This window comes from Schistocerca americana, chromosome 5 (genome assembly GCF_021461395.2).
Source record: "Schistocerca americana isolate TAMUIC-IGC-003095 chromosome 5, iqSchAmer2.1, whole genome shotgun sequence".
Taxonomy (NCBI): domain Eukaryota; kingdom Metazoa; phylum Arthropoda; class Insecta; order Orthoptera; family Acrididae; genus Schistocerca; species Schistocerca americana.
In genome coordinates, this window is record NC_060123.1 from 584,616,294 (window position 1) to 584,643,267 (window position 26,974).

The 26,974-nt window shown below is 43.2% G+C and overlaps 1 protein-coding gene across 1 annotated transcript in view; it reads left to right on the forward strand.

The window, feature by feature from the left end:
- Positions 1–26,974, forward strand: part of LOC124615500 (monocarboxylate transporter 12-like) — a 204,558-nt gene that overhangs the window by 118,349 nt on the left and 59,235 nt on the right. Inside the window, exon 3 of the mRNA XM_047143450.1 lies at positions 22,768–22,894. Within this exon, the coding sequence (XP_046999406.1) occupies positions 22,768–22,894 (127 nt within the window). The remainder of the gene's footprint in view (positions 1–22,767; positions 22,895–26,974) is intronic.

Here is a 26,974-nt window from a genome sequence, read left to right on the forward strand (position 1 = left end):
CCAGCAGCCATCTGTTGCGATTGTGCAGGTGCACATTCACCATCGAAGAGTCTTGCGGAGAATATAGCAAGTCCATAAACCACCACTTGTGCACTCACAACGTTTTTGGAATTGTCCTTAGAACGAGCAATGCTGTTATCCAGTCCCTTGCTGAATTAGTAACACACGTGCAGACACTAACAGTCCCTACTTCTCACATATTGTCCATATACTATGACCAACAGAAACGTGTGCAGTGAAATGTAACTTAATTTGAAGAACTGGTAACAATTACAATTTGGTAACATAAAAATACAATTACAAAGACACAGAAAACATCATTAAAAACATAATAATACAGATAACATTTGTAGTACAGGCTTTACAAAAGAATAGAAATAAACATATACATCAGTGGAATTATGACATGAGTACATACATAATTTTTGAAACATCAACTTCACACATGAGCATTAAACAGAATAAATAATGTGTAAGCATATTTATAAGGTAAATAACATATTATTAATGCCAATTGTATTTGAGGATAAAAGTATTCCTCATCATAGTGAATGTAGCTTAATATTAAAAGAAAAAAAATTCTATGAAACTACACAGAGACAGGAAGAAAACAAATACACAAGGGTACACACACACATAGTGGGATAACACCAATAGGAAAGGACAGGGGTCGTTTTCAGTGTAACATGTGGTACTGCAGTCCAACCCAAAACTTCATATATCTTTCCTCTTATTTCATCCTTTGTTTCCACCAAAAAAATCCTATCCAAGCATGCTTTCTGTATTTATTTCACATATTTCTTACCTCATTATTTATTTCCAAGAAAATCCTACCTATACCTGCTTTCTGTACGGTTTTCGTATAGATTCTCAATGCATTTCTTCCAATTCATCGCAACTCATTCTCTTCTATAGACTACCCCCTCTTAAGCTAACTTAAATCTACTGAGCTCAGATGCTAAACTAAGGGACGAGGCAATGCAGCAGCACAAAACAATTAATACAAACAGCAATGAAAAGAATGCAGAATGGCAAAGCCAGCAGCAGTAAATCTAATTTACAGATAAAATGCAAAATTACAACTAATATGAGCCAATGTGCAGCAACATGAAAAATCAATGAGTAGTAAAATTGGCTTAGCAGAGTAATGTAATGTGAAATTTAGTAGCACTATGCCTGGCAAACAGCAACAGCAAATGCAATAACTTATATCTAAACATGACATAGCTCAAGCAGAAAAAATATTACAGTAAAAACAACAATGCAGATAAGGGAAATGTATAATCACATCTTAATGTCTATGTAATTAAAGTGGTGCACCACAACAACTGATTGTAAAAAGAAATATTACCATGTACTTGAAAAGAAAATTATAGATGCAGTTACTGGTATTAGTCCCTTCTTATTGTTCTTTCCTTTCCAAGTGCTCCTTTTTTAAAGAATGTGGATCATAAAATAATTATTTAATAGATCTGTTGACAGAAAGTGTTCACATTAGCAAATGCATTTTATTTTATAAAAGCAATGCTGCAACACAGCTGGGAACCAGATGTCAAATGAAATAAGCAACTACGAAAAGCAAAGTATAAAAATATCATTCAGTAGTCATGTGACATTTCATAAGTTAGTAGCTCTCAACTCTCGTAGAAAGACGCTTGTCGTAATCAGGTGTGCAGATGAACATCAGTTAATTCATTACTCGGTGGCGCTAACACACTGCTTTCATTTTCACTGTCATTTCTCAGTTTACTTTGGAGCCTAGTATTACGTTTTTCACACGCCATTATTGTCACAGTATTTCACACGACAACACAGAAAAACACAATTTGAAGATCAAAAATAAGAGAACACATTAAAATAGCACTGAAAATAATATCTAGTTAATGGCAGCTGCGAAATACTTGGTGCAAATCTACATGCATGCCACAACTGTTTTACTGTACAACAATGAAAGACTGCAACTACAAAGGAGATTCTCTCTACAGTTACGCGCTAGCAATAAACAAAATCTACACTAATTACACAAACTACAAGAAAAAATCAGAAGATTCCAGTGAGGTATCCTAGGCTAAGGGTCGACATATGAAACGTCCCCTTTGAACAATTTATACATGACTGTGCTTAACCTGACACACAATATTTTTTTAGCGCAACGCAATCTGACTTTCAAAATTCCCTACAAAATAATGGCCCTGACTAACATTAAACTATACCTTTCACAAATCACTAAATCACTTACCTCACAATAATCTTCGTTTCTCCCACTACTGCAATACAGCAAGCGCCACTACTGCCAGCTAAATAAAAGATTCAAACTACTAAAGGCACTAACTACTGATAGGGATAGTTAGCAAATGAAAGATATTAATAGAGAGCAAACAATGTATTTACCTTAATATCATCACATGCCATAATATATATATCAGTTCATGAAAAATTACAAAACTCCGCCATCTCTCTCCCCACATCCACCACTGCTGGCGGCTCACCTCCAACTGCGCAACGCTACGCGCTGTTCACAGCCAGCTGCCTAACACTACAATGGCGAGTATTACAACAATGCAAAGCAACCACAGACTGCACACAGCACAGCCAGTGATTTTCATATTGAGCGCTACGTAACGGTGCCAATAAGAAAACATAAACAGCCTACTTACATAGAGAAAACATAAACAGCCTACTTACATAGAGAAAACATAAACAGCCTACTTACAAAATTAACAGACTGAATTCGGAGTTGTAGTCGGAGCTAAAAGTATGGGACATTTCATTTCGGAAATCCTTAGTGAATTCAGTATTCCGAGATACTCAGTGTCAAGAGGGTGCAGAGAATACCAAATATCAGTCATTACTACTCACCATGAACAACGCAGTGGCCGACTGCCTTCACTTAGCGACCGAGAGCAGCGGCGTTTTCGTGAAGTTGTCAGTGCTAACAGAAAAGCAACACTACGTGAAATAACCGGAGAAATCAACGTGCGACGAACGCATCCATTAAGACAGTGCGCTGAAATGTGGCTCCCATAGCCGAACGAAGCGAGTGCGTTTGCGAACTGTATGACAGATTGAAGCGCCTCTCCTGGGCCCTTGACCATGTCGGTTTGATCCTGACTGATCAGATGAGTCCCAATTTCAGATGCTAAGGGCTGATGGTAGGGTTCGAGTGTGGCGCAGACCCCACGAAGCCAGCGACGCAGCTAGACAGTGTGCAAGCTGGTGGTGTGCTGTGAGCTGTGTTTACATGGAATGGACTTGGTCCTCTGGTCCGATCACTGGAAATGGTTATGTTTGGCTACTTGGAGACCATTTGCAGTCATTCCCAAACAACGACAGAATTTTTATGGATGACAATGCACCATGTCACCGGTACACCATTGTTCGTGACTGGTTTGTAGAACATTCTGAACAATTAGAGCCAATGGTTTGGTCACCCATCGAACATTTATGGGGCATAGTCGAGAGGTCAGTTCGTGCACAAAGTCCTGCACCGACAAGACCTTCGTAATTATGGACAGCTGTGGATGCAGCATGGCTCGGTTTTTCTGCAGGGGATTTCCAACGACTTATTGAGTGCATGCCTCGTCGAGTTTCTGCACAACGCAGCGCAGAAGGGGGTCCGACAGGATAGTAACAAGGTATCCCATGACTTTCGTCATCTCAGTGTATTTGCGGAACCTCAGTTGCGAGGTAAATGAACCCATCGCTTTGGCGCACTCGGTACATGCAGCAGCCAACACGGAACGACTGCGGCTGCGGAATTTCGCCGCCTGCCAACTGCATCTCCATAAGTCGCGTGGCGGAAGACGCATTGCTATGGGCCGCGGGGATGAATTCGGTAGTTCACACGGACTGTGCGGCAGGTTTGCGAAAAGGAGCCAGCTGATTAGAGGCAGTTAGTTCTGGGATCAGGGTGACCAGCTGACAGCAGGCTGCGTTGCTTTGTCTTATGTGTGACTACAAACTGTCTTCTACAATCTGTCCTCCAGACACAGAGAAAATGGACACGGATATTTTAGCAGTGGAGGTGGAGATGAGGGCCTGTGCCTGGAACATGTTGCTGTTGTTGTGGTCTTCAGTCCGAGGACTGGTTTGATGCAGCTCTCCATGCTACTCTATCCTGTGCAAGCCCCTTTATATCGACTAACTACTGCAACCTACATCTCTCTGAATCTGCTTACTGTATTCATCTCATGGTTTCCCTCTATGATTATTACCCCACACGCTTCCCTCCAGTGATTCCTTGATGCCTCAGAATGTGTCCTAAAACCGATACCTTCTTCTAGTATGGTTGAACCACAAATTTCTCTTTTCCCCAATTCTGTTCAGTACCTCCTCATTCGTTACGTGATCTACCCATCTAATCCTGAGCAGCCTTCTGTAGCACCACATTTGAAAAGCCTCTATTCTCTTCTTGTCTACACTGTTTATCGTCCATGTTTCACTTCCATACATGGCTACACTCCGTACAAATACTTTCAGAAAAGACTCCCTCACACTTAAATCTATACTCGACGTTAACAAATTTCTCTACTTCAGAAAAGCTTTCTACATTTTATATCCTCTCTTCTTCGGCCATCATCAGTTATTTTTCTGCTCAAATAGCAAAACTCATCTACTGCTTTAAGCATTTCAATTCCTAATCTAATTCCCTCAGCATCACCTGACAAAATTTGACTACATGCCATTATCCTCGTTTTGCTTTTTTATTGATGTTCACCTTATATTCTCCTTTCAAAATACTGTCTATTCCGTTCATCTGATCTTTGATGTCTCTGCCAAAGTTGCAATGTCACCGGCAAACCTCAAAGTTTTCATTTCTTCTCCCTGGACTTAAATTCCTGTTCCAAATTTTTGTTTTGTTTTCTTCACCGTTGCTCAATAAACAGATTGAACAACATCGGGGATAGGCTACAACCCTGTCTTACTCCCTTCTCAACCACTGCTTCCCTTTCGTGCCCCTCGACTCTTATAACTGCCCTCTGCTTTCGCTACTAATTGTAAATAGGCATGTGGTCCCTGTATTTTACCCCTGCCACCTTCAGAATTCGAAAGAGAGTATTCCAGTCAGCATTGCCAAAAGCTTTCTCTGAGACTACAAATGCTGTATACGTACGTTTGCCCTTCCTTAAACTATATAGGGTCAGTATTGCTTCGTGTGTTCCTACATTTCTCCGGAATCAAAATTGATCTCTCCTGAGGTCAGATTCTACGAGTTTTTCCATTCTTCTGTAAATGATCTGTGTTAGTATTTTGCAGCCGTGACTTAATAAGGATCGATGAATACAACGATAGAAAGAAGAAAGATACGGCGTGGCATTACATTTTTCGTGAATTATTTATTGGTTTCTCAGAGCATACACGTAGAAAGAGAAAATCTACTGGAAGATTTTTCTTTCCATTATTATAATACATTGGGTTAAAGGATCAGTCGAAATTGTAACAAAATTAGCGATTTACTTTCCCCAGACGCGTAACGAATTTTTATTCAGAGATACGTCAGTAGTGATAAACTTTGAGAAACTCCTACTTTTCTCTTAGCGCTGAGACGTTACATCTCGTGTCTGTTTTTATTTTATTATCTTGTTTTATTTGATTCCAGAGAGAGCCCATTTCACTTTACATAATTATTGCACATAATGATGCAAACACGACACTGGTCTGATTTCAATGCCAAATATAAAACGTAATTAAAAGACAGGGAGTCAACAAAGTCAATTAGTCTCACTGCCCCGTACCAATAAAAGCCGCGAAACTTTAACATAAAATTGTTTATATACATATATGTAAGTTCCTTTTACAAAGACGAATGAAATGGCAAATATATTTGGCAATGGACCTATTCATGGAACTAGAGCTACTCTAAGAGAGAAAAGTTCAATTTTTAAAATATTGTACTGTGTAATTGTTCTTGGATGACGGTATTTATCACATTTTATGAATATACGTACGTATAGAGTCCTAGTCAATGAGTCAGAAAGCGCAGCTTGGAGTAGGAATTACATTTTACAATCGTCTTGTTTTATTATTATTCGTACGTCCTGCTCTTAGTCTTTCAAGTGTAACAATTTAGCTTCTCTTGAGCGCTAAGGCCAGAAACCAAAGGCGACGTGTAATCTGCTGCCGAATCGGCTAGTACCATGTTCCTTTCGTGTTACGATCTGTGTCTACCAACTCCTGTTTTTGCTTGGCTGGCGAGCGCACTACGAAAATCAGTGTATGGTCTGGCTATGTCGATGAGAAGTAGATGCTGCAGCATTTTCCGCAGTTAATCTGCGCATTCGTTGCCCCTAGTCCCATCTTGCTGCTTCTGACACAATCCAGGAAAAAGATTTGTTCACTTGCAGTTATTGTGGGATTCAATAACTAGTTTTTCTAAAAAAAAAAAATACATCTATGGAGTAGGCCTACAAAATATTTACGGGGTTAGCGATAATGTGATTTCTGAAGTATTCGCGGCGTGATTGATCGATGCTACGGATATCGAGATACATGTGTAATACACTTATTATTGCTGTAACAATAAAGATCTAATGTGTTAATTATTTTATTGTAAACATGTATAACTACTGCAATGAATCACCGATTAGATTGAAACATTGGTGGCATCATGAATTATCATTTATTATCAGGTATGGCAAAGGATAGTGTTCCTTCGCTCATTTTAGGCAATAATGATATTGATTCTATTGCATTGTAACCTCCCCACAGAAATAAAAGTCAATGATAATAAAACTGATCCAAGTGTTAACTTCCCACAAAATATCGTTAAATTGAAATGAAGTCAGGCGTAACCTCCCAACAAAATAATATTTAATAAAAAATGTAAAATGAAACCATGTGTGAACTCCCCACAAAATTGATAAATGAAAATTGACCAAAAACCCACAACAATATTAATTAGATAATGAACCATGAACTGAATGTAAAATCTCAACACAAATAATTAAACCTGATAAATTTTATAAGGGCAGCTGCGCTGACCTCCGGCCCTGTGAAATAATTAAACCTGATAAATTCTTACCTCAGTAAAACTGCATCTATATCTGCTCTTATTTTTCGGCACAGCTCCGTGCCATGCTGGCCTACATTTAATTTTGATTCTTGGAGGAAATGCATAGGAAATATTCTTTAAATTGAAATGAATCTTTTTCTTTAAATGAGTTACTTTATAAAAGGTTATTATTGGGGCATCATTTTTTGAACAAATTAATTACAATTTGTGGTGTCACCGCCAGACACCACACTTGCTAGGTGGTAGTTTTAAATCGGCCGCGGTCCATTAGTACATGTCGGACCCGCGTGTCGCCACTGTCAGTGATCGCAGACCGAGCGCCACCACACGGCAGGTCTCGAGAGACTTACTAGCACTCGCCCCAGTTGTACGGACGACTTAGCTAGCGACTACACGGACGGAGACTCTCTCATTTGCCGAGGATATAGATAGCATAGCCTTCAGCTAAGTCAATGGCTACGACCTAGCAAGGCGCCATTAACAGTATATTGCATGTATCTAAAGAGTCTAACTTGTATCGCCAAGAGCGATGTACACCAATGATGGATTAAAGTTAAGTATTCCAGAAGCTACGTACTTTTCTTTATAGCATTCATTACGTATCCTGTTTCAGACCTCACGCCAGCCTGCGTGAGTTTAACGCGTGCATTTCGGCCTTCTCTAGCAATATAACACAATTAACATACGTTATTAGGTGAGCGCAATGCTGCTTCATTACCTTCAACAATAATACACATCGTCCACCACAATCCTGACCAGATTCGGAAGAAGAGCACGCCGTCGACGCATGGCGACGCCTGCTCAGTACAACCGTCCGCTCGGTACAACTACTGCCGACTGACTACTACTGCAGACAGAGTGCAACTCGCAACTGTACCAGACTGCTACTATTCTCCAACTGACTACTCTCTCTGCCCACTCGCCACACACAACTGAGCTCTCGCGCGGTCAAGCGCAGACTAGCAACGATAAATAACTCTCTGGTCAGAGATTCTGTCATACCTCGCCATCGCTGGTAATGAATACATACGTGTTTCAGCATCACATGAATGAAGCCACACGATCGCATTGGACAATTACGGTATTGTAAAGAGTGATACATGAGTAAAACAGAACATTAAAAAAAACGGCATTCCGTAACCACGCTGTACAGTGGGTTTCCGGATAGCCTGAAAGAACCAACACTGTCACATTAGTATGTTTTATGTTTGAGACGAATTTACAGGTACAACAACCGAAAATAACAATCAGTATAGAACAATAAAATTACTTGTAAAGGGAAATGCGTTTGTCTGCTCATATTATGTCTTATGTAAGACATCAGATTTATAGGATATATTTCCAGTGAAGGTACAGTTAATCTGATATTCTTGTCTTGCTTCTATAATGCGTTTCTAAGAGAGAAAAGTAATCCAGCAAGGCCTTAAAAACACACTCAGACACAGATGAAAAATTTCGATTCATCTGCTCGTAGCTCGTTATAGAAAACGTTAAAAACTTCAGTAGCAACCGACTACTCGCTGCTGGATGCACCTAGTACATTCAGTGCCTTTTCTTTTTCCTTCTTTTTAATTAAGATTTTCTGTCCTACGGACACCACTAGTGCACTATCGAGGCTCCATCACGACTACCGTCCCAAAAAAAAAAAAAAAGGGAAAAAGCAAACTGAGCCTATTTGCCTAACCTCCTCGCAGCTACAAATCAAACCAAGATTCTAAAATGTTTCTCGCTGTACTAGAAGGATAAAGACACTTTTTCTTTCATGTCTTGAATTTCTGTTGTTATTCAGTTGCTACATAAATTATCTGGTCGATTTTACTTTTTAAAAAAACTTTGTTAACAATAATAGTTACTATATATTTCGTAAGGAGAACTGTTAGTGTAGACAACAAAAGTGACATTTATAATACACAGCTAACTTCGCCCATCGAACAAAGAAACGTCTGTCTCTACTTTTGAAATGAAATACCTATTACTGCAATGTTAACAAACAGTGTGAGTAACTGTAAACAGCGTGCGAAAGAAAAACATGAGGCACAACTCCACATAGTGAGGGGCCTTAGATACATGTATGGTGCATCTTGGGCCATTGTGGCCAAATGCCAATACATATCGCTTATTTACTTTGGACTGGAAAGAGATACGGCTATCCTTCAAGCGTTAAAAATAATTTCGATATGTTAGTTACAATTCGTACACAGGAATTTATGACCTAAAATGGCCGGCCAGTGTGGCCGAGCGGTTCTAGGCACTTCAGTCCGGAACCGCGCGACCACTACGGTCGCAGGTTCGAATCCTGCCTCGGGCATGGATATATGTGATGTTCTTAGATTAGTTAGGTTTGAGTAGTTCTAGGGGACTGATGACCTCAGATGTTAAGTCCCATAGTGCTTATAGCACTAAAATGAACCATACGTATACCGGCCAGCGGCCACTTTTTAGTAAGCGATCCACAGCCGCTGAAGTGTGCAATTTGCTTCTCTGACGCCAAGCGTAAGGGCCGGACTGTGTGAGACGCACGCTGTGCTAAGAGTGGTTTAAATGCTTTAAACAAGACAAATTGTCGGTCGGTGACGATCCGAAGCATGGACGACCTTACACATCAACAGATGACCGTTTCGGGAGAGTTCTTGCTGTGGCTCGAGAAGCTCCTGACAAATCCAGCGCGCACGAGGGATGCAGGAAGAGGCCTGAATTGTGGGAATTCCGGACTTGGATGTTGCATAATGACAATGCACCGGCTCACGCGTCACTCGACCGCAGCTATCTAGCAAAACGTCACACTCCCGTTGCGGCCTCTCCACTGTATTCTCCGCAACAGACTTTTTCCTGTTTTTCGAACTTAAAACCACGTTGACAGTACGTCATTTCAAAACCATAGAGGAGATTCAGGGCAATGCGACAAGAGACTTGCGTGCCATCCCAGAAAACGAGTATCGGAGGCTTTCCAAAAGTGTAAGAAAGAAGGGAACGGTATATTGCCGATAGTGGGGCTCTGTTGAGGGAGCCAGTACTCGAAGTGTTGTATAATAAGTAATAAAGGTGATATAGCAGAAGATGTAATTCATTTTGAACACTCAACACGTGAAAAGAACCGACAATATAAGAGGGACTTTTAAAGGCATTTGAATTAACCATTAACACACATTTACACAACACTTAATTATATTCTTAAGACACGTAATTCTAATTAGGAGATTGGGAGCAACATGAAAAGCGACTAAAATGAAAGCTAAAGGTGGGCACTTGGACGGTAAAGGAGAGAGTCGTGACATGATATTGACGGGTATAGTTATCGGACGCTTTGACAGCTAATGATGTGCGTTTGTTTTCAAGATGACGCTGTATTGTTTCTTCCTAGCGTGAAGCAACACTGATGTAGCCAGATAGCTGAGTGCATCTGACTAGTGCTATTCTTCCCATTTTGGAAGCCAAATAAACGGCCATTACGCAAAGGTTTCGTTTGTTATTTATAAAGTTTATTCGAAACACCTTAGTCAACCAAAATGAAACCGTGGACCTGCAACATTGGTCAACAAACGAGCGCTAAGTAAGTGTGTTTCCACGGGAGTTATGGATTTGGGATCCAGTAGTACTAACAGCGGCTGGCGTTAGTGTATCAAATAAATTACAGGTAGGTCTCAGTGTTCTGTCATAATAAGACAGCTTTACAACTGTGACTGTATGTTGAACTATAAAAAACAAACACTTATTAAACTTCCTGGCAGATTACAACTGTGTGCCAGACCGAGACTCGAACTCGGGACCTTTGCCTTTCGCGGGCAAGTGCTCTACCGACTGAGCTACCCACGCACGACTCACGCCCCGTCCTCACAGCTTTACTTCTGCCAGTACCTCGTCTCCTACCTTCCAAACTTCACAGAAGCTCTCCTGCGAACCTTGCAGAACTAGCACTCCTGAAAGAAAGGATATTGCGGAGACATGGCTTAGCCACAGCCTGGGGGATGTTTCCAGAATGAGATTTTCACTCTGCAGCGGAGTGTGCGCTGATATGAAACTTCCTGACAGATTAAAACTGTGTGCCGGACCGAGACTCGAACTCGGGACCTTTGCGTTTCGCTGGCAGAAGCAAAGCTGTGAGGACAGCGCGAGAGTCGTGCTTGGGTAGCTCAGTCGGTAGAGCACTTGCCCGCGAAAGGCTAAGGTCCCGAGTTCGAGTCTCGGTCCGGCACACAGTTTTAATCTGCCAGGAAGTTTCATATCAGCGCACACTCCGCTGCAGAGTGAAAATCTCATTCTGCAAACACTTATTACTCATGACATGATCTGGAGTCTTTGGTTACTACCGAATGGCCAGCTTAGTTTCCGGCTCAGCGATATTGGCCCCAGTGAAGGAACAAATTTCCAACATTATTGCTTTCTTTAAGACCATGTTGCGGTACTAAAAATCAGAACTGCCAGCCAACGAAGAAGCATCATATCTGAAAGCCCTCCTATTTAATATGCATTTCACGTTAACGACTGATTACAAAGTACTGAAACACTGCTGGCGAAAACGTCAAGGATGTTCCTCGCATGATCACCTGCGATCAGGATGTAAAGGCTGTTAATTTCTGAATCGTGAAACTCATGATTTTCAGCTGTTATTAGTTTGTTAAGGACCATGGTCTGAAAGACAGACCATCCTACCAAAACTTGGGGTGGATGGGGCATTTGCCAACGGAACTGGAAAATGGTTCACTCTGCGTGGCCATTAATACCGAGATTAAATATTTTACTGGTTTGCTGATTATGCTGATACTTCCGGAAGTATTTATAATACTGGTTGTTCATCTCGAACAGACGGAGGCCTCTTTCATCTCGCCAGGCACTTCACATTTTACGACGTTGACGTAGATATGATAATCGTTTTATTTAGCACGTAACATAAAGGTACTGCCAAACATTCACGACACATTCTTCTAGAACTCATTTTCTACAACTTTTTACAGTAAGTTCACCATGGGAACACAAGCGAACAAAACATATTACTGTTTCAGATGAAACATTCTTACAGGACATGTTGAAAATACACTGATGGTTGTTTCCATTTAAGTCGTAATTCTTGTTTTCACAGTATTGCGTGACAAACAGATGGGAAGAAGTGGACCAGTTTCATATCCTCCACATTCTGTGCAACGAAGCCCACTAGGCTTTTGTTTGTGAGGACATGTGAAAGTTATCATTTTTTATTTATCATATATTTTTTATTATCTATTTATTGCCAAATTATAGACCTGTTACCTGATGTTTTCAAACAAGTCGTACAACATACAATTTTCTTTTTTCATCTTTTTTGCAGTTTTCTTTTGTTTTGTTTTATCTAAAATATTTTACAAATAATACTTTTCAAAACAACAATAATTTAAGGTTGAAATATAAATAATTTTTTTAAGAAGAATATAAAGAGGTGATGGGATAGAGGAGAAATTTGAATTGCTCATTCGTGTACAGCATTTCGTGATTTCTTGGCTGGATCACCAGCACCTTATGCTTATTTACTGTCACATCTCGTCTTCCTCCCCATGTTCCTCTTCATTGTCACTGTTTTCGCTGTCACTGTGGCTATCGCTGTCCACCCCCTGGAGATTGTTATTACGTTGCATAAAGGCATATCTGTTATGTCGTGTCCGCAGGTACTCTTCTTGTGTCGTTTTTGAAATACTGTTTGCCTATATGTTTAGCTCTACCCATTCTTCTTCGTCTCTTATTGCTGTGTATATATCTATGTCTGTTTCTGTGTAGTCTTAGTGTATGTCTATTGTTCGCATAATGCGCACAGAAAAAGACAGTGTGTTCTGGGGAACCTTCTTCCCCGCATGTGCATGTAGGAGTCTGCCTCAGACTCACGCGGCTTAAGTGCGTGGGTTAAGGTCCGTGTCCGGTTAAGAAATATATCATGCCGCAGGTAGGATCGATATATTTCATTCCCAACCGCTCTTTTATGTCAGGGAGGAAGTCGTGCAGTCTACGTCCCTTATCACTTAAATCCCGTCCACCTTGCCATGTATCTAAACGCCAACTTTTAAGGTGACGTATTGTCTGTATCGGCACACCAATTATTGTGTGTACCTTATCTAGTCACCCCATCTTTAATCGGTACCGTGCAGCTCTGAATTTGATCGCGATATCAATGAGGCATATTCCGAGCACCACGCACAGTGCATCCATTGAGGTGGTGCCGAAGGCCCCAGATAGACTAAGTAAGACATTTCCGTGCCCTCTTCTGACATATGCTTTGTTGGTGACCACGTTTAGTCTAAGTGCCACGTGCTAGCTGCGAAGCTGACAAGGGAACCTCCCCATCGCACCCCCTTCAGATTTAGTTATAAGTTGGCACAGTGGATAGGCCTTGATAAACTGAACACAGATCAATTGAGAAAACAGGAAGAAGTTGTGTGCAACTGTGAAAAAATAAGCAAAATATACAATCTCAGTAGTCCATGGGCGACATAGGCAACATCATGGAAAATGTGAGCTCAGGAGCGCCGTGGTCTCGTGGTAGCGTGAGCAGCTGCGGAACGAGAGGTCCTTTGTTCAAGTCTTCCCTCGAGTGAAAATTTTACTTTATTTTTGCATAGTTATTATCTGTCCGTTCGTTCATTGACGTCTCTGTTCACTGTAATAAGTTTAGTGTCTGTGTTTTACGACCGCATCGCAAAACCGTGCGATTAGTAGACGAAAGGACGTGCCTCTCCAATGGGAACCGAAAACATTTGATCGCAAGGTCATAGGGCAACCGATTCCTCCACAGGAAAACACATCTGATATATTCTATATGACACTGGTGACGGCATGTGCGTCACATGACAGGAATATGTTGTCGACTCACCTAACTTGTACACTTGGCGAATGGGTAAAAAGATTCTTCTACCTTGCCCGATTTAGGTTTTCTTGTGGATGTCATAATCACTCCCAAAAAAGTGATGAAAACATAAGAGTTTGTCACATAAACTGAAATTAAAAAATTAAACTTTTCACTCGATGGAAGATTTGAAGCAAAGACCTTTCGTTCCGCAGCTGCTCACGTTACCACGAGACCACGGCGCTCCTGAGCTCCCGTTCTCCTTTATGTTGCATATCTTCCGCATGGACTACTCAGTTTGTATATTTTGCTTATTTTTTCACAGTTCCACACAACTTCTTCCTGTTTTCTCAATTGATCACTGTGCCAACTTATAACTAAATCTGAGGGGGGTGCGATGGGGAAGTTCCCTTGTGAGTACTGATTCGAAGAGCGCACAGTGGTATGTCCGTATGACTGATAGAGGTGGTCTGCACTGTTTCGAATTTAGCCGCACCAGTTTGTGTAGTATTTTTTCTGATGCGTCTGTTTTAGCCTTATGTGTTCGTGGAAACTCAGTTTCTCATCTATGTGTACCCCAAGATAGCGCTTAACGTGTGCTCGTTTGATGTTTGTGTCCCCAATTTTAACTGAAGGATTCCTTTGGAGCGATCCTTTCTGTAATGTGTATGTTGTTTTATTATCGGCTATCCTGAGTTTACTGTTGTGACACCATTGTATAAGTCTTTGTTGTATTCCACTGTCTTTCTCTTCTAACTGGGCTCATTTGTTTGCAGTGACTACAACTAATAGATCATCTGCGTAGGCGACAATTCCGTCTAACCTGTCATCCCCATCTGGAACTTATAGGAGGGGTTCGATTGTTATATCCCGGAAGATGGGGCCGCAGGTCGACCCTTGAGAACAGCCTTTGGTAATTCTTTTAATTACTTTTCGGCTGTAAATCTTCCGTTCGACTACTCGGTCTTTACAGTAGTGTAGGAATCCGTTTTACAGTGATTGTGGTACCTCACGATGTCTTAACCTTTGAAACACAGCGGGGCACCAGAGATTATCAAATGCCTCGACAGTGTCAATCATTATTGCCATGGCGTATCCCTGTGATGTAGTATTAACTATGTGTGGGGCCTGATTGACGGCATCATCTATTGATTTGCCAGTTCTGAAGCCGAATAGGTGTTGGCTCATACCGCTGAGAGCTATGTGTGTTTGCAAGCGCTTACACAGTACCTTACCCTCTATCATGCATCGGGCCCTGGTACGAGATGCAGACAATATTGGTGAATGCTGCGGAACACGGCGGACTGATGCCAGTGAGAAAGTCCGTCCGACGTTTCCATCGACGTAAGTATTGCAAACGATATAGAGAGGGCTTGCATTATGTGATATCTCAAGCGATATGATGCAGGCTTATCACGCTGCATAAGCTAATCTTTCACGATATACTGAAAAACATGACAGTTGAATTATTCTCTTCCACATAGTTCGGTTGTACTGTCCCTCCTCCCACCACTTCTGTGTGTCCTACGTGCCCAGGACATTATAAGGAAAATTTAGATCCGCCGACTGCAGGTTAAAGTAACACCTAGTCGCTGAAGTCAGTTACGATTTTACCTAAGTCTCTGTCCCAGTGGATTCAAACCAGAGGTGTTAGCTTCCCTCTCATTAAAAACAGAGCTGGAGCATGAATGCTGTCAGCTTAACATGAAGTTTTCTTTACACAATATAATTGTTTTCCTACCTCATACCTATTTCTTTTTTACTAGTACTACTTCACAACTAAAAATTTATCTGTTGAGTAGATGGAGCTGTCATTCAAAAATTCTTTTAATTTGCTTTGAAATGCTGGTTGGCTATCTGTCAGACTTTTAATGTTATTTTCTAGATGACCAAAGATTTTTGTGGCAGCTTAATTCACTCTTTCTGTGCCAAAGCCAGACATTGAAGCGTTCCTAATTTCTTCGCGAAAGAAACATCCAGAATAATCTACTTCGGTCGGGAAGTTGCACTGGGTTTTAGCTCCCTAATTAGAACAGTTCTGAGAAACACCAGAAGGGAGATGTTCACAGCACTTAAACCTTTCGGAAGTTGCATTAAGTAACTATTAAAAAAAAAAAAAACTAAGTGGTCAAAGCTCCCAAAGTTGACTGAACATGGCAGTGCTTTACCGGCGCCAAAATGAAACTTTTTGAACTGTGGAAGGAAATTAGCGTTTTCAGGTCAAAAACCATTATTATTAACCGTAGTTCTCTTTTACTCCAATGGTGAGTATCCATATTTTTATCTGTAAGCAAAATCAATCCCTGATACTTGCTCCTGGAAGGTCTGCGGGACTAACCACATGATTTACAGGGGCGTTCAGTATGTAATGCAATACGTTTTTCTGTCCTTGGTCAATTTCGGTTGAAAAAAAATCCGGATTTTCTTACGGGGACATGGTGCAATATTCCGTTTCAGCCCCTATAGTTTCATGAAGTTCCGATAGGCGACAGTGCTATACGTACCCTCCAAAATGGCGTCTGTAACGTAAGTGCACTCCAAGCAGTGCTGTGTCATTGAGTTTCTTTTGGTGGAAAACCAGAGCATCGGAGATATTTGTAGGAGCTTGCAGAGACCTGGCAGTGAACAAAAACGCGGTGAGTCGTTGGGCGAGGCGTCTATCGTCATCGCATCAGGGTCGTACACAGCTGTGACTCCTGCAGGGTTGGAACGTGCGGACACACTCATTCGGGGTGACGGACGGATCTCAATCAAACATCTTGTTGCTCAACTGGACGTCTCTGTTGGTAGTGCTGACACTCACGCCCACTACTTGTGGTACTCAAAGGTGTGTGACCACTTGGATCCTCGCCGCCGAACAGAAGATCGTAAAAAGCCATGAAGGACCGTCTGTGCGGATTTCCTTGCACGTTATGAGGCTGATGGTGACAATTTTTTTTCGAACGTTGTACCGGCCGCGGTGGCCTAGCGGTTCTAGGCGCTTCAGTCCGCAACCGCGCAACTAATACGGTCGCAGGTTCGAATCCTCCTTCGGGCATGGATGTGTGTGATGTCTTTAGGTTAGTTGGGTTTTAGTTCTAAGTCTCGGGGACTGATGACCTCAGATGTTAAGCCCCAAAGTGCTCAAAGCCATTTGGACCACTTTTATCGAACGTCGTCACAGGCGATGAAACTTGGGTTCATCATTTCGAACCAGAAACAAAACGGCAATCTATGGAGCGACGCCACACAACCCCTTCTCCGATGAAGAAGTTCAAAGTCAGGTCGACGGTCTTCTGGGACTCTAAATACGTTTCTGTTTGGTGTACTCCCTAATAGTGCAATGATCAACTCTGAGTGTATTGTGCAATCTTCACGAAATTGCAGAAACGACTTCAGCGTGTTCGTCGCCACAAAAATGCAAGCGAACTTTTCCTTTTCCATAACACCACAAGACCTCACACAAGTGCGCGCACCAGAGAGAGCTCAGAAACATTCACTGGACTGTTGTGCCTCATCCGACCTACAGCCCGGATCTCGCACCTTCCGACTTCCATCTGTTTGGCTCAATGAAGTACGCTGCTGCTGTAAAACACTGGCGTCATCTGCCAGGTGTGGGGGCAGTGTAAGCAGCGTAGCTGCTGTTCCTGCTTTGACCTCAGGGTTGAACTGTGTTGCCTATCTGGTTGAGCTGCCCTCAGTGAGCGTCTATGGAGATGCACTGGCTACTCCTGCAGGAGGTCGGGCCAACGTGTTGTCGGCCTGTGGTGGACCTGGCGGCCCAGCCCACGGATCAGGCGGCTGCCAGAGTGTTCTGCAGTGTTGTAGAACACTCTGTCGACGTGCCGGAAGCGATCCCGCAGTAGCGGGACGCCTGCTTCCTCGTGAAGCATCCTCGCTGGGTAGCGAGGCGGCTTGTGGAGGGCAAGGCGCAGCGCCCTGTTTTGGACGCGCTGGAGCGTCGCGATGTGCGTGGCGGCAGCGTTGCCCCACACCACGGCAGCGCATTCGAGTATCGGCCGAACCAAGGCCAGGTACAGAGTGAGGCCGTGGCGTGGAGGGAGTGTGGAGGAAGGGTTGAGCAGTGGGTACAGCGCACGAAGGCGCCCCATTGCTCGCCCCCTGACGTCACGGACGTGAGGCAGCCACGTCAGGTGCCGATCGAGCGTCACCCCGAGGTATTTGCCAGTCCACAACCATGGGATGGGGCCTCCCATGACCGGCTGCAGGCCCGGAGGCAGCCTCTTTCTGCTGAAGACGATGGCCTGGCTCTTCGCAGCGTTAAATTTTAAACGCCATTTAGTGGACCAGGCACCCAGGACGTCACATCCGAGCTGGAGGCGACGGCGCATCTCGGCCGCGTTCATGCTACGGGTGACCAGCGCCGTGTCGCCAGCATGAAGTGCTAACTCCGCGCGTGCCACCCGCGGAGCGTCGGCTGTGTAGAGGGAGTACAGCAGGGGGCCGAGAACCGACCCCTGCGGCACTCCCGCGCGAATCTGCCGATCGGTGGAGATGACTCCGTCTGCTCGGACGTGGAATGTTCGTCCTGAGAGATAGGAGCGCAGCAGGACCACGTGTGACGTCGGTACCCCGTGTACAGAAAGTTTATACACGAGGCCGTCATGCCACACGCAGTCGAAGGCCAATGAAGTACGCACTTCACGGGAAGTAGTACGTGGATGATGGGGAGGTTCTTGATGCAGCAAGACGTTGGGACCGACGTCGAGTAGTAGACTGGTACCATGTTAGCAACAAGATGTTTCATTGAGATCCGTCCGTCACCTCGAACGAGAGTGTCCGCACGTTCCAACACTGTAGGAGTCACAACTGGGTGCGGTCGGCAGGCACGCTGGAGATCGGACAGGTATGCGCGACCTTGCTGCGACGGCGACAGACGCCTCGCCCAATGACTGTCCATGCTTTTGTTCACTGCCAGGCCTCCGTATATAATTTGCAAGCACCTACGAATATCTTTTCTCCAAAAGAAACTCAATGATTGCTCTCTAGTTGGGTCCCACCTTTGTTACAGACACTACTTTGAAGGCTGGTACAGTGCAGCCATCTACTGGAACTTCATGAAAGTGTAGAGGCTACAGCGTAACTATTCCACAGTGTGCCATCACATATTCCACTCTTTTTTTAACCGAAATTGGTCGAGAAAAAATGTGTTGCATAATTTACTGAACACCCCTTGTACATTTAGTGCCTCGTTGCATAGTAGAATTGCGTCATCATCGTTTGATTTAATTCGACTGCATTCTATTAGTCTTGTTTTACTTTTGTTGACGTTCATGTTACAACTTCTTTTCAGGATACTATCCGGTCCATCCCATTGTCCTTCCAAGTCCTTTGCGGTCCTGCAGTGCTGTGGCCACATCTTTGACAGACGTCGCATCAACTGCTTTTCACCCTGTGTCACATACGACTTCAAAAGAACCTGTCTTTTCGAATTTTGTAATCATTTTCTTCAGACACTTTGCAGACACCGGACCAGTGACTTTTTTCATACCCTTGAGTGTCTATTGGTCAAATTTTTGTTGAATTTTTTTTTGGTGCCATAACGTTTCTCTCTCCGTCAATAACGTGCTGTTAAAATTTGACGTCATTCTGACCAGTTTTCTTTCTACAACGTTTTGAAACTGTAACTTTGATTAAGGACACCCAGTATATACAGTACGCTTACGATATCCGACCTTGTCTTCTGGGTCCTTCACATTTCTTGTCAGAGAGTGTATACTTTTGTTGCTTATAAACCAAATATGTATCATAGGACGTAGTTATAATTAATCACTGATATTTTCACTTTTATTACCATTTGCATAGCCGACCGCCGTGGAAGAGCGGTTCTAGGCGCTTCAGTCAGGAACCGCGCGACCGCTACGGTCGCAGGTTCGAATCCTGCCTCGGGCATGGGTGTGTGTGACATCCTTAGGTTAGTTAGGTTTAAGTAGTTCTAAGTTCTAGGGGACTGATGACCTCAGATGTTAAGTCCCATAATGCTCAGAGTCATTTGAACCATTTGAACCATTTATATATATTTCAGTATGTTTTCCAATACGTACAAATTGTATGCGAGCTATGATACATTCAGCATTATATCCACTTAATTTTCGTGTCTTGCTTCACTTGTTTTCTCGTGACCGCCACTTGCAGAAATTTCCATTCACTTTTTACTGTGAAAATTTTATTGCGCCAATTAAACAGGCATGGAACTTCATCGCACAAACCGACATTCGGCACATCTTCAAAACAATGCATGGATTTTGTACATGCGTAGAATACTATAGGTTCGTACTTAATTACGAATTAACACTATTGTTTTCCTGTCATTTTTCTACGTATAAAGGAGCCAGAAAGTACATAACAGGGAAAGTGCACAGCACACTTGTTACTCATCTTATCCTCTGTATCATAGCCTACCGAAGTATTTTATACAGTTTACTATAGTGTAGTCTTATTGTCTGTAAGAAGAAAATTATTTACGAATCGGCAGTCAAAAATCAATATTTCTTTATCGGTGCGTGGGCAGAAGCTGTAAAACCTTGTGCTGCTCTTCGACTCCTAAGTCACACTCGTCACTCCGTCCATCTGTTACGTAATATCGTTTCTCGCTATTAATCTAGAGACTAGTGACCATATGTAATACTGTATCACTCAGGTACCAACGCCGCGTCCTCTGCTCACCTGGGATAATGTGGTGGCATTTCTAGCTGCATGTGTGAATTCCTACTCCTCCCGGCTTACGGAGCGAAATAAATCTCGTGACATTTAAGAGAACAGTTTCACCATTTGCACAACAAATGAGAGGCAAAGCGTGTTGGTCGAGAAGATAAAAGGATTACTGGAGCCAGAGGCCTCGGCAAACAGTGGAGCGGAAAGATAGCTGCTAGGGTAGGGTGGGTAGGGTTGGGGGGGGGGGAGGAGTAGGGGGAGGGGGAGAGGAAGGAGGTTGACCCTGCTGTCAGCGTACGGCGAGCAGAATAGCGGAGCCTCAAGTAACAACAGCTAAGCACAGTAACGGAATCTCATCTGCTGGGAAGGAATGTTCGGAGTCAGTGTTGGTTCTACGAGCGATCGACGTAGTTGTTTCAAAGATCAAGAAATATGTCGCCAAAAATATAGCAATACCGTAAGGAATTAATAGCGCTCACCTTATCAAATAACAACATTGCATTCGTAACTCCGTAGACTTTGTGCAACTTCTCAGTAGTTTCCGGCTAGAAGGTTCTGACATACATGTTCACTTTGACGTTGCGTGGCTGTTTAAGCACTACTACAGGAATACTTAAGACTCAGCATATATGAATTCCGCTTAGAAACTACCAGCCTGTTCAGTAACATTATGACATCGACATATTTCTCTTTTACACCGTGTATGCTACCCCCAAATGACCAATAGCACTAAGAACAGTCCACTCTCACTGGAGGCCAATATGAACATGGAACGCTTCTTCGAATATCCACATTTAAACTCGATGAAGGTGGGACACAGCTGGTATAATTTTTATTAAAAATGAAATTCCTCCGGCTGTACTTAAGATTTTTTATTTACATCGCTACTAGTTTCGGTGTTGCATCAACGCCATCTTCACGCCTGTACACTTTGCTGAAATCAGTTGTGTGTGGCTCAATCTAGAAGTCCGCGGTGTGAGATCAACACGTGGCCCACATGGATGGCAGGCAGTAACTAGCTACTTGTAGACTGAGCCACACATAACTGATTTCAGCAATGTGTACGGGCCTGAAGATGGCGTTGATGCAACGCCGAAACTAGTAGCGAAGTAAACAAAAAATCTTAAGTACAGTTGGAGGAATTTCATTTTTTAAAAAATGGAACACTGGCAACGGTCCACTGGAAACAGAAGTGTTTTTAGCGTCATAATGAATGAACAAACACCGCCTGCGTCACTATTTCTTTTGTTAATTATTACCGTTTTCAATCTACCCTGCAGATAATCTTCAGATCTGACGCGGCAAGCTGTAGCTTGTCTACACTTCGCGCGCCAGATCTGAAGATGATCTACTGGGTAGATCGAAACCGGTAATCACTCATAAGGGAAAAGGTGATACTAGCAGCATTTGTTCATTACAACAACCTAGGTCTCGGCTTCTGAGATAGGACGTCAATTTTTTACGGCACGTTGACTATACATTATTTATAGGGTCACAAGGAAGAGACAAGCTCGAGGAATTCCTCTTACAAATGGTTAAAATGGCGCTGAGCACTACGGGACTTAACTTCTGAGGTCACCAGTTCCCTAGAACTTAGAACTACTTAAGCCTAACTAACCTAAGGACATCACGCACATTCATGCCCGAGGTAGGATTCGAACCTGCGACCGTAGGGGTCGCGCGGTTCCAGACTGTAGCGCCTAGAACCGCTCTGCCACACCGGCCGGCTTTCTCTTACAATTCAGTTCCGTACATCATCGGGTAAACTTCACCACAGAATTAGAATAGACAGGAGGCCACCCGTCAAGAACAGTTGTATGCATTCGTAAACATGCAAATGCATCGTAAGAATTCGGGGTCTATTCAGCTTTCGATCTAATTCCCAATATGTTCCCCCTGACGATGTTTTCCCGCAGGCACGGGCGAAACGTTAGTGAATAGTTTAATCCATAGACCTGGTCTCTGTGCCTGGAACTATTAACAGATGTAATACGTAAGCTAAGCGACTAAAAGTCTTTCTTCTGACTGAATTTTCACCTTGAAGCTGTGTGCTGTTTTGAAACTTTCTGGCAAAACGAAACTGTACGTCGGACTGGCACGCGACTCCGAAACCTTTGTCTTACGCGGCGACATACTCTACCGAATAGCTCAGTCGGTAGCGGATTTGCTCGCGAAAGCCATAGCTTCCGGTTTCGAGTTCCGGTCCGGCACCCAGTCTTAATTCGCCAGTAAGTTTCGAAGTAAGTTCTGCTATGCGTACGTTTAATTAATGTGTTATTTGTAATTCGCTTTCCAGATGACGTGCCAGTCGCTGATTTCCGTCTTCAGCCTTCTGTTCGGAGACAAGCTGACGTCCATGGGGCACGAGACGACGAGTGCAGCGCTCATCATGAACATCATGAGCGCCGTCACCAACTTCTCCGGTGAGTCGCTCCGTCACGACGGTTTCGCGTTGCGCTACTACCTGGAGGCAACACTGTGCGGTGTAAGGCCGCATTCAGACGAATGTTACTTGTGTCGATGTTCGTTGGGACGAAAATGTTCTGCCGTGTAGAAAGTGCTGCTATTCAAACGCACTGCTCACAACAGCCGATAATATTTCCTGTATTTCGGATGCTTTCCGTTTCAATTTCTTTGCTTTTATTTCTCAGCAGATACTCTCGAAAATTCATTACTGATTTAGTTTTTCCATTACCTTCTGTAAGAAGACAATGCTTGCAACTGCAAAATATACGGTTATGCAGTCCTACTTACAGAGAACGTCCCTGTGAATTAATATCTTGTACCAAAGTAGCCCCTTATTATAATAGGGTCCCATAGGACGCAACGTACTTCTTAATTCAATATATACCTTCAGAAGAGTGTTGGATGTTCAGCACGCATTTACGTTTCTGGAATAATTATTTTGACCGCAGATAATGAAATGTGTCTTCCATATACAGGATGTCCCAAAAAAACATCGACAAACTTAAGTGACATGTTCCTTACCCCAAGACAAGGAAGAAATGTCTAGCAAATAAGGGCGCTGAAAAGCATACCTTAAGAGGTATGAGCACTCGATTCACCTTCGATACTATGAAACATATCTCTTCTGCTATATGGTCTTTGCTTTTCATATTTTGGGAGGAGGTAGTATGGACCAAAACAAGGAAAAAAGTCAGTTAAACACGGGCTCTGAAATGTATATTTTAAGAGCTGTGAGAACTTGTTCGCCAATGGCCTTGCCGCAGTGTTAACACCGATTCCTGCCATATCACTGAAGTTAAGCGCTGCCGGACTGGTCTAGCACTTGGATGGGTGACCATCCGGTCTGCCTAACGCTGTTGGCAAGCGGGGTGCACTCGGCCCTTGTGAGGTAAACTGAGAAGCTGCTTGATTGAGAAGTAGCGGCTCCGGTCCCGTAACCTGACATACGGCCGGGAGAGCGGTGTGCTGACCACATGCCCTCCATATCCGCATCCAGTGACGCCTGTGGGCTGAGGATGGCACGGCGGCCGGTCGATACCGTGGGGCCTACATGGTGTGCTCGGGCGGAGTTTAGTTAAGTGAGCGTTTGTTCAGTAGAAGGATGCGTTTCACGCTAGCGAAGATGACAAGTGCTCATAGCTCTTACAGTACGCGTTTTACAGTTCATGTTTACCAGACATTCTTAACTTATTTCTGTATAAGTGAATTGTCCCTAAGGATTGTCGGTGCCTTTTGGGGCAGCATGTATAAATGAGACACTGAATGCAACTCAAATTGAGTACCAATGAAAGAAACTACAACTAATAAATTTCAAGTTGTGGGTATGTGCCATTTGGGAACGCAGATACACTGCCTGACAAAATAGGTGAAGCGTCCAGAAGACATAGTTGGATGTCAGTGCAACTTCACGCACGCACACTCTATCGGTGAGTTTGAAAGCGATATGAGTTGCAATTTTCTGTGACAAGAAGACGGCGACGTGATTGGACTAGTGTTGTTATCAGGCCTGACAAGCTATGTAAGTGGGCGAGGACGAGGTTTCGATTGGATTGGATTGTTTGGGGAAAGAGACCAAACAACGAGGTCATCGGTCTCATCGGATTAGGGAAGGACGAGGAAGGAAGCCGACCGCGCCCTTTCAAAGGAACCATCCCGGCATTTGCTTGGAGTGATTTAGGGAAATCACGGAAAACCTAAATCAGAATGGCCGGTCGCGGGATTGAACCGTCGTTCTCCTGAATGCGAGTCCAGTGTGTTAACCACTGCGCCACCTCGCTCGGTTGTTAAATAACCACTGTGAAGGATATGGAGCGTACGCCTGTGAGACACGGTTGTCAACAACCACAGGGTTTGAGAGGTGCCTCGTTGTCGGTCTCCATTTGGACGGCTGGCCGAATCGCGCAATATCCAGATTTGTAGAGCATTCGAATGTGACAGTGTCCAGATATTGGACTGCTTGGGAACCGCATCTGGCGACAACAAGGGAGGATCGGCATATTGTGAACCAAGCACATCGTAACCCATTCATATCTATACTTACAATCCGAAAACAAGTAACGGACTCACTGTAACATTCTGAAACGTCCCCTTTGAACAATAATACACGACTGTCCTTTACCTGACACACAATATTTTTTAGCGCAACGCAATCTGACTTTCAAAAAAATCCCTACGAAAGAATGGCCCTGACTAACATTAAACCATACGTTTCACAAATCACTTACCTCACAAAAATCTTCGCTGCTCAAGCTACTGCAATACAGCGAGCGCCACTACTGCCAGCTAAATAAAAGATTCAAACTACTGAAGGCACTGACTACTGATAGGGATAGTTAGCAAATGAAAGATATTAATAGAGAACAAACAATGTATTTACCTTGATATCATCATATATAAATATAGCAGTTCATGACAAATTTCAAAACTCCGCCATCTCTCTCCCCACATCCACCACTGCTGGCGGCTCACCTCCAACTGCGCAACGCTACGCGCTATTCACAGGCAGCTGCCTAACACTACAATGGCGAGTATTACAACAATGCAAAGCAGCCACAGACTGCACACAGCATAGCCAGTGATTTTCATACAGAGGTGGCGTTACCAATAAAAAAACCTAAACAGCCTACTTACAATTCCATCTCACCCTGCACTATTTGTCGGATTCTAGTAGTAGCAGCACAAGGGAATCATCGTCCCATGCATTGGCTACCGCTAACACAGCAACACAGACGGCTGTGTTGGGAGTGGTGCCGTAACTGGGAAGCATGGACTGCTGATCTGTGGCGTCGCATTGCTTTCAGCTAAAAATGGCGCTTCTGCTCTACCCCGGACGACCATCGTCGGTGACTATAACAGTGATCTTGGGAACGGTGATGACTTTTGATGTTTGATTTGAGGAGCGCTCAACTGCGCGGTCAGCAGCGCCCATACAAGGTCCTGATTTTGACACAGTCCAGTTTTTACACAGCCCAATGTAGCCATTGTCACGAATGATGATGAAATGATGAGGATAACACAAACACCCAGTCCCCCGGGAATCGATCCCGGGACCCCGTGGTCCAGAGGCAGCAACGATACTCACTAGACCAGGAGCTGCGGACGACCTTGGGAAAGATCCCATTCTTCTGCAGAGCCGCAGCTGTTGTAAGTTCCCCTCTAGACGGTTCTGTATGACATTTAGTCCAAATTTACCTTCCATTCCATAAAAAAATCTATGTACTACAAAAACTATGAACTGTTATTCAGCTTACATTCGTATGGTAACCTTTGACAAAGTAGCACAAAATTTGAACTGAACTGTAATTGGTCTGAATAAAACTTTTCTTGACAATAAATGCGCAACTGAATTAAAATAACTATCTCGCCCTAATCAAAATTTTCGCTTACCTCGCGTCCTACCAACATTGTACCAGTTTTGTCGAAAGCACAACAGCCAGCAGCAAGTAGGCAGCGACTAAGCTAGATTTCTGTTTTTTAAATTAAACTACCAAAGAATAATCCAACTGTTGCATACCAATAGTACAAGGTGATAATAAACAGTGGTATGGGGAGAGTAACCATTCATATGAAATTACATTCCAAGCAACGATTTTAGAATGAAGTATGTCTTCAGAAAGACAGAGTAAAATTTCACATCATCTTCACACACAAGACTGATCTGAACAATATTCATGCTTGACAAAGTGATCAATGATTTGAAAGGTGTACAATGTTAACAAAGAATTTCTGCAAAAATCAAACAGCTTAATCAGTTGATATGTTAGTGCATGATTCAGGGAAGTGGGGTGGTCTTTCTCTCAGCTGTGAGCAAGTTAACTATCTGGCAATAATTATTACGACAGACTTACTGTAAAGTGCTGCAGTCTTGCCTCAATCTTCCTGTCTTCAAAATTAGTAACATTATTAACATTCATGTTCTTTTCTCCTTCTCATACATACACTACTGGCCATTGAAATTGCTACACCAAGAAGAAATGCAGATGATAAACGGGTATTCATTGGACAAATATATTATACTAGAACTGACATGTGATTAC